The 17,063-nt window shown below is 47.0% G+C and overlaps 1 protein-coding gene across 2 annotated transcripts; it reads left to right on the top strand.

Moving 5' to 3' along the window:
- The first annotated feature begins 4,735 nt into the window (after positions 1-4,735).
- Positions 4,736-16,997, top strand: SLC25A19 (solute carrier family 25 member 19). Of its 2 annotated transcripts, XM_088802384.1 has the most exons (8): positions 4,741-4,873; positions 5,299-5,350; positions 8,124-8,293; positions 8,479-8,634; positions 9,876-10,046; positions 12,160-12,343; positions 13,007-13,137; positions 15,262-16,997. In XM_088802384.1, the coding sequence occupies exons 3-8, from the start codon at positions 8,162-8,164 to the stop codon at positions 15,442-15,444; spliced, it is 957 nt and encodes a 318-aa protein (XP_088658510.1). In that variant the 5' UTR covers positions 4,741-4,873; positions 5,299-5,350; positions 8,124-8,161; the 3' UTR covers positions 15,445-16,997. The 2 variants fall into 2 exon arrangements, with proteins under 2 accessions (XP_019601058.1, XP_088658510.1); XM_019745499.3 differs by lacking the exon at positions 5,299-5,350 and having other exon boundaries at positions 4,736-4,873.
- Positions 16,998-17,063: the final 66 nt, after the last annotated feature.

Raw genomic sequence — 17,063 nt, 5'->3', positions numbered from 1 at the left:
TCCAACAGGGAAGCAGTTCTGATTTGTTCATTGCCACAGCCCCAGCATTTAAAACAGTGTCTGGCCGTGCTGACGACCCTGAATAAATATTCAGTGGGGGAAAAATGATGGGAAACAGAGGTCCTTCATCTCATCCTGAGTCATAAGAAAGGAGAACGAGACAAGGGCAGCCTAGGATGATCAGCTGAGCTGTACATCCCCAATTCAGTGTCTCTCCAAATGGGGGCCACACACCAAATGCTTAGTCCCAGGCTACAGGCCAGACCTGCTTGATTGGGATGAGCGTCCCCCTGGGGGGGGATCTGCATTTTTAAATAAGCATCCCAGGTGATGCTTTTTTATCAGCTGAAATCGAGAACCCTTGCGATGCTTACTAACAATGCAGGTATTTTTTAGACCTGTGGAGGTACACACGCAGCAAGGCTTGGATACCGTGTGGTTACACCCCTTCATCTTTATAGATGGTGAGACTGCAGCCCAGAGAAACAGTGCTTTGCCAGAGGGCCACAGCAAGTCACCCCCTGGCTCTCAGACCTCTTCCCGATGGGAGGCTGACCGACCCACTCAAACAGTAAGAGAGTCTTTTGCCTCTGCTGGAAAAGATGATATGCTTAGGCAGCTGAGCAATACCGACTTGATTTGGTAAGGCCAAGGAGGTATTTACTCCCGCTGAGGAGGCGGGGGAAGTCCAAGGGAGCTTTTAATAGGTCTGTTTAGGGTAAATGTTGATGAGGTCAGAGAAGGATTCACTTCCCCAACCTGACGGGAACCGTTATTTTCTTGTTTCTCTTTTCACATGATATGATTTACTTAGAATATTTAACTTCAAATGAAATGACCAGATTTCAAATATGCAAAAACTAGAACCAGAGTGTAAGCCCAGGAAGATTGGCACCTGCCACTAACCTCCTCTCAACTTGGTCACCAATTTGCCATCTGACCTTGGGCGACCTTGGGCACATCACCTAATCCCTCTGGGCCCTGGCCCCTGGCTATGAGTCTTTCCAGTTCTCATGGTCTCTGGTTCTCTGAGTCTAACTCACTCTACAATTAGCCTGTAGCCAAAAGTCCTGCTGGCTTATTTGTTGAATGACCATTCGGAGGCCTATTCTAAAATGTGGATTCTTTCAGGTCCAGGAGAACAAAGTAGACCCAAAGATTTCTATAGCTGAAGAGATTGTCTGAAGAGAGGTTAGCAGTCAGTCCACAAAACTGATGGAAAATAGAGAGATAACACAAAGGCTGAGGCTTCATGGGAAAATAAGGCAATCTTTAAGCAAGGAGACAGAGGAAGGTGTGAGAACAAAGGTAGGCCCCGAAGGGCATGGCGGAGGACACTTTCAAGGACAGGAAGTCAAATTTCTGTATCAGGCGCCTCCCACGGTGGGCCACCTTAATAACATTTTTCACTTTTCCCATGTGGACAATGCTTATCAGTATTTCTGTTAAGTGAAAAAAGCAGAAGTTAAATTTTTATGTGCGTAGGAACAACTGATTTTCAACAAAGGTGCAAAAGGCAATTCAGTGGGAAAAGAATAGACTTTTCAATGAAAACAGTGTTCCAGGTGCTGGGGCAATTAAATGTCCAAATGCAAAAAAGAAAATAAAAAGAGAAGAACTTCAATCCATATCTCATGCCATACACAAAAATTAACCCAAAATGGATTAGAGACCTAGATGTAAAATCTAAAACTAAAATTTCTATTAGAAAACATGAGAGGAAAATCTTTATGGCCTTTGGCTAGGCATAGAATTGTTAGTTATGATACCAAATGCATGATCCATAAAAGAAAAAAAATCAATAAATTGCACTTAATTAAAATTAAGAACTTCTGCTCTTTGAAAGACACAAGAGTGAAAGGACAAGCCACATATATAAAAAGGGGCTTATGTCCAGAAAATATAAAGAAGTCTCAAAACTCAACAATAAGAAACAAAACAATCCAATTAAAAATGGGCAAAAGATTTGCAGAGGTACTTCACTGAGAAGATATACAGATAACAAGTAAGCACATGAAAAAATGATCAACATTACTAATCATTAGGGAAATGCAAATTAAAAGCACAGTGAGATACCACTACCTACCTATTTAAACGGCTAAATTTATAATGAATGACCTTACCAAGGATGTGGAACTAGAGCTGTCATACTGCTGGTGGGAAAGTTAAATAGTACAATCACTTTGGAAAACAGTTTGGCAGTATCTTAAAAAATTAAATATACACCAACCAAATGATCCAGACATTGCACTCCTAGGTCTATACCAAGAGAAACTAACACAGATATCCATACAAAAACTTATATATGAATGTGTATAGCAGTTTCCTTTGTAATAGCCCCAAACTGGAAGCAACAGGTAAATGGATAAACAAATGGTTGTATTGGAATGGAATACTACAATGGAATACTATTCAACAATAGAAAGGAATCAACTAATGAGACACACAATGTGGACAAATCTTAAGATAGTTACGCTGAGGGAAAGAAGCCAGACAAAAATGATGCTGTTTACATTTTCTGTTCTATAAAATGCAAACTAACCCATAATAAAAGCAGATCAGAAATTGCTTGAGGAAGGGTGAGCGAGAAGAGAGGACCAGAGGAAGGGATTGGAAAAGGGCCTGAGGGAACTTTTGGGGTCATCGAGGTACGCGTGTGTTCACTATTTTGTGATGTACACTACACGTCAAAACATAAAACCGTTCACGTGGAATGCCTGTAGTCAACGGTATGCCAGTCATGCCTCAATCAAGCTATTTTAAAAATTGTGATAAGCCTACATTTTGTTGTACCAGAAAGCAAGGAAACGTCATTTGGTCAAAAGGACACAGGTGGCGACTTGAATAGGACACACTGGCCAAAGATGGGAAAGTGTGAGATTCAATTAGGATAATGACTACAGTGGATTGAGAGAACAAATATGTTTAAATCTATGTGTTCATAACGATAGATAAAATATGTGTTTATAATGCTAATAATAATAAACCTCATTGATCAATAACCTTTGGCGATACTAGGGAACCAATAAATTGTTTGGAAAACTGTGACAGGCAAAGAATCACACATCTATCATGCATTTCTTCTATGAATCTCATGTAATCAATTAGCCAATGAAGGGATGTCTTCATAGGTATTCCGGCTAATAAATGCTGAAATGGTATCACCATTTTACAACCTCTCATCAATGCAATGATCATCAATAGCTGCAAACATCACAAAACGAGAGACATGCAGGCATTATGATTCTCCTCATGGAAGTACACGATATCACATAGTCTTGTAAAAAAAAAAAGGAAAAAAATCACAGCTGACCTGATTAGCCCTTTTAGATCTAACTACCAATATGCAGAGAACACAGAAGGGTAGAGGAAGAGGTTAAAACAACGGCATGGGGATGCATCAGCATTATCCAGACCACAGAAAACTCTGCAGGACAAACCACCTAATTTCTTAAACAACAAATAAAGAGAAAGGGGAAAAAATGAAAAGGAAATGAAATTGCAAGCAAAAAAGAGAGGAAGATGTTGAAACCAAAGATTTAAAAAGACGTAAGAAATATATTAACCATTTGCAGTGTATGGTCTGAATCACGATTCAGACAAAACTTTTTTTAAAATGCTAAAAAAAAATAAATAAATAAAATAAAATAATTAAAAATTTAAAAATTAAAAAAATTTTTTAATTTAAAAATTTAAAACTGCTATTTATAGCCCAATAAGGAAAATATAACGCTAATTCTATATTTGATATTAGGAAATTGTTGGGATTTTTTTGGGGGGCCGGTGATAGTATGGGGGATATGTTTTAAAAGGGGAATGCTTGCCTTTTAAAGATACATTCTGAAATGTTTACTGATGAAATAATAGGATGTCTCGTATTCAAAATTATGTTGGAGGGGAGGAGAGGCGTAGGTGCAGGTATAGAGGAAACAAGATTGACCATGAATTGGTTAACTGTTGAAGTTGAGTCATGACTATACGGTGTTTCATTAGGCGACTTTCTCTACTTTTGTGTAGGATGAAATGTTTTTAAATTGTGCGTCAAAATGATTGCACTAGTGTGAAAAATGCAATTTAAAAATCGGGAAGAAAGTCTTGCAAAACGGTGACACTATTTGCGTGAGATCAGTACGATGAGTCATTTCCCCCTTCATTTCTACATCTTCTGTAATGTGTCTCTATATATCTTATAATGAGAAGTTATGCATAATAAACCCTAGGGGGAAACAAGACCTCTATATTTTTGCCGTCATCTTCCTGGTCTTAAAAATCCATCTATTCTTTCCCCTATGTCCTCCAGGTTTTTGCTAAGCTACCCTCCTTTTCTTCCAATTTATGTAATCCAGTTCTGGGACTACGTGTATTTTGAAGAAAGCCGGTCAAGTTCAGCGCTCCCTAACCTTCCACTCGTCCGCAGGCTGATCCGTGCCACAAGCCACTGGGCTCGGAGACCTCGAACCGAACCGCGCAGCCGGGCTTGGAGACCGGTTGCCTTCAGACGCACGGGTAATATCCGTGTGCATCCGGACTACATCTCCCAGGAGGCTCTGCACATCACAAGGGAACACCCTTGCTTGCGAAGGACTACATTACCCATATACACCTTGCGGGAGGAGTTCGCTGGCTGATAACTGGACCACCATTGGTCCAGTTTTGTCGGAAACTGCATGGTGACTGGCTCAGGGGCCCGTCAGTTACTGCCGAGAGCCGTTGGGTTTTGCTGTGTCAAGATTAGGAGAAGAGGAAGAGCGTGAAGAGCAAGGGGAGCTGGGCGGCTCCCTCCGAGCTGGTTGAGTGACCTCTACCTCCGCCCTTCTAGCAGTCGGCTCTGGGATCTGCACTCTCTGTCCCCGGAGGGAGCACACACCCACAGGTATTCACCCGGGGGCCCGGACTGTACGCACGTGTGTCATGCTCGACCTGAGAAGCATCTTCAGGGACACAGGAGGCAAAAACCCGTACACAGCCGGGGCCCCTATACACGCGGGTGCCCATCTCGCGGGCATCTTCTCGAACTCGGGGAGGAAAAAAATACGCCTTGAGGCACACCTGGGCACCTTTGTCCACATGCGGGGATATCTGCAGAGACCCTTAGCGGAACACGTGTGCACACGAGCACTCAAGCCCACGGCGGCTGGGCTCCTGCAAACCCGAACGCCAGGGACTTCCGCAATAAGAGAAGAGGCAAACTCCCACACCCCACTCGCCCTGCCACTCACACCAGCGGCCCCCATTTTCTCGGCGCTGTATTGTATATATCATGCATATAATTATATTTCATTTTTCTTTTCTCTTTAGGTAAATATCAAGACTTAGTGGTACAAGAAGGAAATTTTGAGCAGCAGAGAAAGTAAGGCCTCCATTGGACTATGTTTAAACGGCCCTTTCACCTGTATAAGACTTACATTTTTCACAAAGCTTATCACGTGTGGTATCTTGCCTCATCCTGGCAGCAGTCTGGGCTAGGCAGGGCAGACATCATTCCCATTTACCGGAAGAAAAAACTGAGCCCAGGTTAAATAAACCTGCCCAAAGTACATGAGAGAGGCAGAACTTGAACTCAGGCTTGATCTGAGGTCTAGAATTATGTCCAGTTATGTAGAGCAGCTTATTTGTAGAAATGCCTCCCTCCATCCGTGGGCAGTGAACTGACCCTGCTTGGTGTGACCTGAGCAGCCCCCTGGAGAACCTGCAGAGAGGCTTTGCCTCTCAATCGCCTGCCCCATGTTTAAACTGCTCCTCACAGGTGCCCAGGGAGAAGTAGCTTTTTCTTATTAGTTAATTAATGTCACAAAGTGGATGGGAAAGACCAGGTCCCCTCCTTTGAAGGAATCGGAGAAGATACCAAGAAACGGGCACATTCCTGGCAGGGATCTGGGTGGGGGTGGTTCATATCATTAGATTTTTGATAAACTATTACTTTAGAATACTTTGCTGCTAGAGGCCCATGGAAATGTGTTGGTTTTGAGGATGGAGTGGAGCACTACTTTGGTGCTGAGGAAGAAGTGTGGACAGAGTTCCAGGGTGGGTGAGAAGAGAAAAAGAATCAGTGGTGGGGTGAAGACTGTCACTCTGGGGGCACTGCTATCCCTGTTCCTAAAGGTATTCAAGAGCTAGGTTAATTCTAAAAGCACTTTATATTTAGTTTCAGTTGGGGTTTTTTTGGGATGCCATAGCCAATCCAAACAATATAGGGAGAGATCTCCCTTCCGTCTTGCCAACCCTCCCCCCAAAGGTAATCTCCCAACCTGTTGGTGTGTGTCGTCACAGATTTCCCCCCAGGCGTGATACAACTATACAGAGCATATATAGGTCTTGCTGTTTTTCTTTTGGGGTTATACTAGACATAGTATTCCGAAAATGGCTTTTTTTCATGTTTCACTCTATCTGGACATCTTTTCAAGTGTTATATAGCTCTCATTCTTTTTAATGGCTGCACAGTATTCCATGAGATGGATGTGACTTAGTGTCCTTAGCTGTCCCAACCTGGATAAGTGTTTGCATCATAACCAGTTTTACAAACAGTGGTGCAATACATGCCATTTTACACACCCGTGCTACTATTTCTCTAGAACAGTGGTTCTCAACCAGGGGCAGTTTTGCACCCCAGGGGGCATTTGTGAATATCTGGAGACATTTTTGATTGTGGGGAGTGTGGTATTCCTGGCATCTAATGGGCAGAGACCAGGGGTGCTGCTAAACATCCTACAATGCACAGGACAGCTGCCCACTACAAAGAATTCTCCATTCTAGAATGTCATTAGTGCTGAGGTTGAGAAACCCTGCTCTAGATAAAAATGAAATTAGACATTTAAAAAATAAATTCATATATTTTAAAAATCACAGTCCTTAACAAATTATGACATAGCTAACCAATGGAATATTATTTAGCCATTTAAAATGATGTTTATGAAGATTGTGTAGTCACATGGAATCATGCTGATGATATTTTGTTTTAAAAACCATGTACAGAAAAAAAGCCAGACAGGAATACGTAAAGTGAAAAGTGTGAAGATGGTGGGTTTTCCCCCCTCTCTTTCTGCAAGGTCGTGTCACTTTTATAATCGAAAAGTTACTTGGTTTTAATCATTTATTCATTAATTGTTTTTAGAGTCTTTGGGATGTGCCAAGCAAGCACTGTGCTGATAAGCTTTGGAGATTCGGCTGTAAGGAGGCCAAGGGAGCCTCCCTCCTGTGGGTGGAGGGGACAGAACACACAGCAGCAAGTGCTGTGAATGCTAGAATGGATGTAAGCGCATCTCCTAGAGGGGATGCTCTGTGGCTGAGCCCTAGAGGATGAGAGGAGCCAGCCTTGGGAAGAGCACGAGGCGCTGTATTTCAGACACGGGAACAGTAAGTGCAAAGGCAAGGAGAGTAGACAGGAACTCCAGCAGCATTTCTAGGAACTGGTGAGAAGCACTGAGCCCCCCCGGTTGAGAGTGGTCCAGGGTCGGGGTGAGGAGGTCAGCAGGGATCAGCTGTGCCTGCGAGCATCATCTCAGCTGACCACGGCTCCACTGTTGTGGGTGGGCCGGAAGTGTGTTCAGAGGGTGGGGAAGGGAGACACAAAAGGGCTCAGGGCTCGCTGGGCTCTTCCTTCGGATCCTGTGGGCCTGTTAGGGAACCCCAGGCTCCGTTCCTGGAACCTGCATGTCTGACAGCCCCCCTCAGCACTCAGCAGGAGTAGCTCTGCGCTCATACTGACGCACCCTGGGACTTCACCCAGGCAGGAGTTTGCCATAAAGCTGGTGTCTTGGAAAGCCAATTGATCTCTGGAAGTGAACGATTTCCTTACTAAGTCCACTCATTCAATCAACAAATATTATGAGCACTTACTATGGTGGGGCTTTGTTCCAGGCCCTGGAAACACAGGGATGGACAAATGAGACCAAGGCCATGTTTTCATGGGCTTGCATTCTAGTGGGGGAGAGAGAGAAGAAACAGATGTATGGAATAAATGTCCAGTATACAACTGCTACAGGGAAGAGTAAAGCGGGGGAGGGGGATAAAGGGACGTGGGCGCTGTTTCAGATGGTTGGTCAGGAGGTGCTCTCAGGAGGTGATATGTGAGCAGAGACCCTAAAAACGTTCTCTGGTGTTTACTCCATGTCTCTTGCATTTAGCTTGAAGCTGATGGACATTGTATGGGCCAGAGGCAGGGATGGTTGGCTATGACCCCAAAGCAGATGGCAGGAATATCTCCAATTTCGAGGTGGCAGTGGCTGGGTCTGTGTCTGGACTTATCACCCGGGCGCTGATCAGCCCCTTGGATGTCATCAAGATTCGTTTCCAGGTACCTTTCCCCCATTTTTCATGTAATGGGCTGGAGGACAAGTTTACTCTTGCTAGAGCAGTTCCTGAGAACTTGGAATTTTGTCACGGAGAAGCAGTTTGTTACCTCCATTACCTTTTCTGAAATTTCCCCTTCTCACCCATGCCTGCCCCTATTGTGGTGACCTTTTCGATTTTGATTCCTAGCTTCAGGTTGAGCGCCTGTCTCCCAGTGACCCCAGTGCAAAGTACCATGGGATCCTACAGGCTGCAAGACAGATGCTGCAGGAGGAGGGCCCAACAGCATTCTGGAAGGGACACATCCCGGCCCAGCTTCTCTCCATAGGCTATGGAGCTGTCCAGGTAGGTGGCAGGGGAACCGCCAGGCCCCTGGGGTCAAGTTGCTCAGTGGAGGTGCCCTGGGACACTGCCTGGGGTAGGGTAGCAGGAGGCGGTCTTCACACTTCTCATTTGTCTTAACTGGGAACCAACCTGACAAATTGAAGACAGAGACTGAGCTGTACCAAAGACATTTCTTTACCCATGTGCCCCCACCCCAGCATTTTCATATCAGTGCTTCCTTTGAACTTCCCAGCAGCATTATGAGGAAGGTAGAGTATTATGTGGATCAGAGAGGTTAAGTGAGCTGCCAGAGGCCACACAGCCTGTAAGTGTGGGGCTAGGATTAGAATCCAGCTTCCTGACTCTTGTTCGCTCATTCTTCAGCTGAGTGCCAGTTTCTTTCATGGTGTATGTGTGACCCCTGGCTGTTCAGCAGTGGCAGTGGTAGTGGTAACAGCTGGCCCTTGTACAGTGCTAATTGTGGGCCAGGCCCTATTTTAAGCACTTTACATCTATTACCTCACAGCAGTCCTTTGAGGTAGGTTCTGTTGTCATGCCTGTTTTACAGACAACAAGACTGAGGCAGAGAGCTTAAGTAACTAACCCAACTGAAGTCGCTAGCTCGAAAGTGGCAGAGCCAGGATTCCCACCTGGGCAGCTAGCACCAGCGTAGTCCCTATGTACTCTTCCTATGACATCCCAGCAAGTGCTCAGGCCAGGCGTGCAGCGGGTTGATGTGCCCCTGCCATCCCATCTCCACGCCTGGCACACAGATGCTGCAGCGTGATGAATAAGTACGCCGACGTGTGCTCTCAAAACCCGAGCCGTCTTACGTTGCCTGGAAGGAGATCTGAGCCTACGGGGGGTAACACCACAGAATATGGAATCTGTAGAATTTTCCCGACAGACTTTTTGCTCCAGGCCAGAGTGTTTCTCAGACTATGCCACTGCCCACTGCACTGAAGGGGTCCCCTGCTGAGAATCAGATAGTGGCCATCTTTTCCCAAGGCCCAGGAAACTTAAGTTAATGAGTCGAATTTTCCGATACAGAATTTTTCTCATCTATTTTCTTAACCCTTTGGGTATTTAGCTCAACTCCAATAGAGTATCAAATGGCATCGGAGCTGCACAAAATCGCGTTTCTTGTATTCTGTCCCTGCTCAAGCAGATGATTTTCTCATCCCTAGGACTGGGCCCCACCTGGGTCATGGGTAGTATATTTGGGGGGTGTCTGTCAATAAATTTGTCCCATGCTCTTGCAGTTTCTGTCGTTTGAAATGCTGACCAAGCTGGTGCACAAAGCCAGTGTGCGTGACCCCCGCGACTTCTCCGTGCACTTCGTGTGCGGCGGCCTGTCTGCCTGCGTGGCCACCCTCGCCGTGCATCCTGTGGACGTCCTGCGCACCCGCTTTGCAGCGCAGGGTGAGCCCAGGGTGAGTGGCTGAGCCAGAGAAGGGGCCCGGGGAACGGAAGGTGGCCCAGGAGTTGGGGCCCTTTTGCCGAGAGGGAACAAAGCTGGGAAAGGCGGGGGTGTGCAGTCCATCACCCGTCCGTTAGTGAAACCTGTAACTGTGCTCAGCACCGAGCACATGCTCACAGCCTCACCGGGGAGACAGAACCTCCAGGGGGCACTCAGAACAGAAACTGTACAGTGGCTGGACAGGGAGGGCTTCTGGGAACGGGAGACTTGAAGTCCTATAGTTGTATTATTCTGAGAGTGTTTTTGGTTTCCACAAAGAATGCACTAGAGGAAATGGGATAATTGGGCCAGACTCAAGGGAAAACTTGCTGAGCGAAAGTGAGGGATTAAACCCTGAAGTAGACCTCTCCACCATAATCTTTGTTTCCTGGACATAAGAATAGTATTGTGTGTTTGTGTGTGTGCGTGTGTGCTCAACCAAGAAAGAATAATTTTTCTACTGTCTCCCTTCTGCTTTAAGATATTGTTGGTGGGAAATGATGCTTAGCTTAAGAATTTGGTCCGGGGACCAGTTAAGAATAATTGCAGTGGATCATTTGTGTTGCCTGGGGTGGAGAACCTGGGTCAGGAGAGGCTTTTTGGTAGGAGATATCCTGATGACGTTTTTGGTTGAGAAGGACAAAGTTCCCTGGGAACAGTCTGAAAGAAAACAATCGGGGAATAAGAGCTAGATCGCTCTGTATGTAAGAGCTAGATCCACTTCAGTGGAAAATAGAGGTTTGGAGTAGACAGCCCTGCAGGAGAGATGAAATGAGGGGCCCCGGTAACTGAGCAGAGGGATTGAGGGGAAGGGTGTTTATAGATGGAGAGGACTGACAAACCTCAGCAACATGGTGGCTGCTGGGATGAAGAAAGCTGATTGGTGACAGTCTGGTCCACTGTACCCTCTGGCTTCAGCCTGTTTACTCTAGGACTAGTGCCAGCTGTTCTCTTAAGATTCTTTTGTTGGATCCCATGTCTTCTCTTTTTGATTAATCCCTCATTTTGATGGAGCACATTCTAAGGTGTAGTTTCCCAAGAGAAGCCTTGATAGAAAATGCCTTTATTTTACTCTTACTCTTGACTGCTGATTCGGGAATAGAATTCTAGGTAGCCCTCAGTGTTGCCAAAGTCCAGAATCATTCTGATTACTGATCCTTTATGTGAAACCATCTCCTGGCCCCATGTGGGAGTTTTCAGGATCTTTCTCTTTTTTTTTTTTTAGGATCTTTCTTGATCCCTGGCATTCTAGAAATGTACCAGTGATGTGCACTGGTGTGGGTCTCTTTCATTCACTGTGATGGGTACATCCAGGACCCTTTAGTCTGGACACTCCTGTTCTTCATTCCTGGAAAATGGTCATGAATTATTTATTCACAATGGCCTGCCCTCTGTTTTTCTCTTTTCTTTCTTTCTGGAATTCATGTCAGTTGGACATCCTGGATTAATCCTCTGATTGAGCTTTTCGCTACCATTTTCAGCTCTTTTTATCTTTCTGTGCTGCTTTCCTGGAGGTGTCCTTACTTTTATCATTTAAGCCCCAGGATACCCAGGAAACAAGGAACAGTGATCATAAGTTACCTGGAGGGAAATGGGGCGGGGCCAGGGCGAGAGGGAGCTAGCTTTGCGATATACCTGTACCCTGGGGGCGGGTAATCTCTGCGGATGTTTGTTTCCAGGAGCCTGCTTTTTTGCATTTTGCTGGGTTCCTGTACCACCTCTTTGGGGAATTAATCCCTGTCAGTCGTACAGATTGCTTCCTCCTGTTGTAGTAGTTACACCACGCTCCTGTATTCTTTTAAACAGGTGCACTGTAATTTATATACCCAGTCACCTGAGGGTGGACGTCTGGTCTCCCTCTGTGCCACAGGACACGTGCTTCCGTGCAGTCCTGTGGATGTGTCAGTCATGTAAATAGCTCGAAGGAGAGTCGCTGGGAAACCCCACCCTTGGAATTTTTGTCTAGCATTTTCTTTGTCCTCTTGGTGGCTGCTGGTGTGAGGCAAGGGGAAGTACATGTGGTGGGCTGTCTTCTTGAGCTGAAACTAGCCTGCCACACTCACTCGAGTTGCATGTGTGCTGTCCAGGTGTATAAAACCCTGCGGGACGCCGTGACCACTATGTACAGGACGGAAGGCCCCTTGGTCTTCTACAAAGGCTTGAACCCTACCTTGATCGCCATCTTCCCCTACGCCGGCTTCCAGTTCTCCTTCTACAACTCCTTGAAGCACATGTATGAGTGGGTCATACCAAGCGAAGGAAAGAAAAACGGTGAGACAGCCCTCACGCCCAGGGGAACCTGGGTCTCCATTCACCCCCCTCCCAAGCTATAATGTCTCTTTCTGAATAGCATAGGAAATAAAGTTTTCCTGTCAGAAGCTTAGACACCACAGTTCTCTGAACCCGGCTCTGTAATGCAGCCAACAAAACAAAAGAATCCAGCTGCTTACAGATGCCTTATTTCTTCCAGCTCTTGCCACACCCATCAGTGGCGTCATCAACGTTTATTTCCACCTACTGGCCATGGTTTTGATTTTTGTCAGAGGTCCAGCTTGCAGACTGCCTGCTTTGGGCTGTGCGTTTTGTTTGGTTTTCGTTTGGGGAGGATGTGGAGGGGGCGGGGCATCCTGTTCCCTCTCAGGCCTGAACTGAGTCACTCTGCAGAGCCAGAGGCCCATTCCCTCCACTGGGGACAGCACTGGCAAAGGCTCACACCCCTCCCCCTCTGCCACCAGCCTATCCAGTCTGCAGTCCTTGGTCATTCTTGCCAAAAGTGGCCGAGTCTGGTTCTCTCTCCTGGGTTAAATTCCTCTGAGAGCAAGGATGCTTGTGGGTTTTTGTTTTATGGTGGAGCATTAGACCTCATGACCTTGGAGTCATCTACCCTAGATTGCATTTCTCATTTTTCCCCTCAATCCTACTTCTCTGGTTCAGGGAACTTCAAAAACCTGCTTTGTGGCAGTGGAGCTGGAGTGATCAGCAAGACCCTTACGTACCCCCTGGACCTCTTCAAGAAGCGGCTGCAGGTCAGAGGGTTTGAGCAGGCCCGAGTCACCTTTGGCCAGGTGAGCTGTCCCCCTGCAAACAGCTCTGATCCTTGCCCCACACTGGACACATGAAGGAACAGGAGTCAGCTCCTGCCCATTAGCCCCCCATCGTGCTTTCACCTCCAGCCTGTCCCTGGGGATCCCCGAGCACATGGGAAAGCCCCACGCAAAGCCCTGTGTATGTGAGGCACTGTGGAAAGATCCAGGCGAAGGAGAATTCCCTGTGTCTGCTCTTAAAAAGTGTCGAGTTCAGTTTGGGACGAATACTCATCCCATTCGAAGAGAAGACTCACATAAGAAAGGTCTCTAACATATCAGAGAACACGGAGAAGGAGACTCACACTGGTGCATGGGGTCTTTGCTTTGTGCTGTAGGTGTTCCTGGAAAGGGGTGCATTAAGTTTGACCAACAAAATTATATTTTAAATGCAGTAGAAGGGTTTATCATTCAGAGAAGCCCCGTTGTAGGTAGTTTTCTAATGTTGGTAGTCATTCCTTAGTCTGTTTAGATTTTCACACCTTGGATTTTCACCCACTCCTGGAGCCCTCATTTTGCGAAAGGCCACAGTGGTAGTCAGTAGTGGGTGGGGTTGAGGCAAGGGTGGGTAATTCCAGGGCTTTCCCCTCCAGAACCTGTGAGCCTGGGGATGACAAAACATGAAGAAAGGTGCCTGACAGGTGTCAAAAGAGAGGGACGGCAAAGGAAGGGAGGAAGAGAAAGAATTGGGTTTATAGTTGTAGTACAGTTTCTCTGTAGAAGACTTTAGAGAAATCAGACAAAAGAAAGACAAAAAGACAGACAAGAAGCTAGAAAGAAAGATAAAAAGCACATGTAACTCCAACACCACCCACCCAGAGATAATCACAGAACTTTTGGCTGTAGTTTCATAAACTCATATATATGTAATTTCATTTCCTTGCATAAATGTAGTTGATGCAAATGTACATGTAGTTTCATTTCTTTGCACAGACTCGTGTATGAGTTTATGCAAAGAAATGAAACTACATATGTATATGTGTGTGTATATATATATATATATATATATATATATATATATATATATATATATTTTTTTTTTTTTTTTTAAGGGGGTCACAGCTCACAGTGGCCCATGTGGGGATCAAACCAGCCACCTTGGTGTTATCAGCACCACGCTCTAACCAACTGAGCCAACTGGCCACCCCTCACGTGTATATTTTAACAAAAATGGGGTTGTGGACAAGATTTCATAACGTTTTTCCATTAACCAACTGGTTCTGAAAGGACGGTTTGAATTTGGAGAGGGAGAGTTGGTGAGAGCCCAGGACAGAGGGGGGAGGCCCTGCTCCTGTTGGAGACCAGTGTGGGCCGGTGTGGCTGGAGGTGGGGGCCGGTGGGGGAGAAGTGCAGGTCGGGGAGGGAAGTTGAGGCCACATAAACACCAGGCTGCAGAGCTTGGACTTGGTTCTATATAATGTCACCATCATCATCGTCGTCATCAGGAGTTACTGGAGCTTTTGGAAGGGAACCAGGCTTGACCAGAGCTGTTCCTTGCAACAGACTGGGAAGGCCAGGCATGGCACTGGTCAGGCTAAGAGCTAACGAGGGCCAGATTCAGATCTACTGCCCAGGAGGGATGGGTGAAGGGTCAGAGGCATCTCTGGGAAGTGTGTCCAGAGCTCTCACTGAGTTCTCAAGAGCCAGTCAGTGGGAGTCCACTGGGCAGGAAGGAGCTCTGTCCAGTGCTGATTTCCAGGCAGTTCAACTCTTAAGTCTGAATTAGCCCACTGAGAAGAGAAAGAATGGTTCATTTGTTCCCTCTTTTTTGCACTCTTTCCTTCATCCAGCAAGTATTTATCGGGAGCTAGGATGTTCCAGGCATTGTGTAGACCAGGGGTGTCCAAACTTCTTTCAACGGTTTTCACCAAGGGCCATATTCGGTAAAATACACAAACAGCCGGGCCACTCACTCGAGGTGAAGTACGTATTGCCTCACCTGGTTTATTTAAGTAAACTAAATATATTTTTGGAATTTGCTGCGGGCCAATTAACAATGGCTCATGGGCTGCAGTGTGGACACCCCTGGTGTAGACAAAAGAATAGACCCAACATCCATGTTGTCATCACCTCTCTCTTCAACCAGGGTAACCTTCTTCTCCCCAGGTTCGAAGCTACGAGGGCCTCATAGATTGTGCCAAGCAGGTGCTGCGGGAGGAAGGGGCACGGGGCTTCTTCAAGGGCCTGTCCCCCAGCCTGCTGAAGGCTGCCCTGTCCACTGGCTTCGTGTTCTTCTGGTATGAGTTCCTCTGTAACCTCTTCCACCACATGAAGAAGGCAGACAGCTAGCCTTGATGGCCTCAAGGTGGCCTGAGGTTTCCCTGGAGGCGACCTCCTGAAAGAAGTAAGACTTGATCTACAATCTTGTGTCGCACAGAGAGGTGCCTGGTCCATCCGTCCAAGCCAGCTGTCCTGCGCATGTGAGCGGGGCCGCAGCCTTGATCCCACCAGCTTGGATGCCACTGGAAGGGCGGGGGGACTGCAGGATGTGGTCTGTGGGATCCCAGCCATTCCAGTCACAAGGAGTTCAGAGTTTCTCCTCTGCCAGGCCCTTACTCCTCTGCCAGCAGCTGCTGTCCTGCACTTTTTAGCCCTCTGCGCCAAGAGCTTTCCTGGCTCTGGGGGAGCCGCAGTTTGAGTGGGAGGGCGGGGACTCAGCCCTTGGCAGGGGTCTGGTCCCCACACCTGGGCTCTGATTCCCACCAACTTATTTAACAGACATTAAAGCTAAAAGCACATTCCTTACCTTAATCCTCCATCTTCGCTTCCAGGTCACATCCCTCCTCACGAAGCACGAGGGAAGGAATCTCAGCCTTTCTTAAATTCCACTTTTCTGAGTAGTTGCATCCCTCAGGCAGCTTTGTTCTAGTTCTGGGGGAGGAATCTAAGCTTCATGGGTCATTTTCTAACCCTCCATGTTCAGCCCTCGTGTCTGTAGCTGCACCGCTCAGGCTCTTCTGTGCCGAGGCAGGACTGGACCCAGCCCGGGCCCTAGGGGAGGTAGATACCAGCAGCCTTGCAGGAAGCAGGCGTCTTTGTGGAGGACAGGAGGTGGGGAAAGGCAGCAGCCCTTTTCTCCAGTCTACCTGGGATGGCTCCTTTATCCCACGGTGAGTGAGAACTTACAGCTGGGCCAGTTGGCATCAGCTGCCCGCTCAGCGTTCTCAGCTCAGCATGGCACTGTGTCTGTTTTATAACCCCAGGAGAGCCAGAGCTCTGAAGCAGCCCTGTGAAGGGGGTGGTGGAAGGAAGGGGTTGGGCAGGCAGCCTGCTGAGGGCGCAGTTGGTACCCAGGGGAGTTGTCAGAGCACAGGAACCCACAACAGATCTCCATATAGGCACAAGGAGAAGCTTCAGTTAGGGGTATGAGAGAAGAAAAACTACAGAACAGCCCCCACACTCTCCATCCACTTCTCCCCAGCCCCGAGGGGCGCTTGGCCTGTGGGGTTGGCTCCCCAGGGGAGCTAGGATGGAAGAGCACGCGAGTTCTATGCAGGACTTCGATCTCTGGGCTGTGGCTCTAGCCTGTGCTCTGACTTAGGAAGAAGACACCAGCTGGGAGCTGGCCTGGTGGGTCATGGCTCTCTTTCCCCAGAGATCCTGGGCCCTTTTCTCATCATTACTATTTTGGCTCTGGCCTGGAGCTTTGTGATATGTCTGGGAACCCGAATCCTGGAGCTTCCCTGCCCTTGGCTGCTGACTATGAAGGTCCAGACTGGCTGGAGGGCACTCCAACGCCCACAGGCTTTTTGGAGCTCAAGGCCTAGGCTTGGGCCGCAGGGAGGCAGCTGCTTGAATGTATTTTTTATGAAATTCCTATGAAGTAAACTTTATTTTCTTCATCTCTCCGCTCATTGGTTTCTTTTGCTAAAGGTGAGAGTTCTCCTCATCCATTTTCTGGTGACCAC

Source organism: Rhinolophus sinicus, chromosome 12, assembly GCF_057876585.1.
Source record: "Rhinolophus sinicus isolate RSI-liver-muscle chromosome 12, RSI-T2T, whole genome shotgun sequence".
NCBI lineage: Eukaryota > Metazoa > Chordata > Mammalia > Chiroptera > Rhinolophidae > Rhinolophus > Rhinolophus sinicus.
Note: the sequence above shows the minus strand (reverse complement) of the source record. Positions and strands in the feature narration are given on the sequence as shown.

What these genes read in the sequence shown, in the direction of transcription:
- SLC25A19 (XM_019745499.3), top strand. Translation starts at nt 8,162, where the DNA reads ATGGTTGGCTATGACCCCAAAGCAGATGGCAGGAATATCTCCAATTTC. An exon ending in TAGGCTATGGAGCTGTCCAG is followed by an intron (nt 8,635 to 9,875) that starts GTAGGTGGCAGG and finishes ATGCTCTTGCAG; the next exon opens with TTTCTGTCGTTTGAAATGCT. An exon ending in AAGCGAAGGAAAGAAAAACG is followed by an intron (nt 12,344 to 13,006) that starts GTGAGACAGCCC and finishes TCTCTGGTTCAG; the next exon opens with GGAACTTCAAAAACCTGCTT.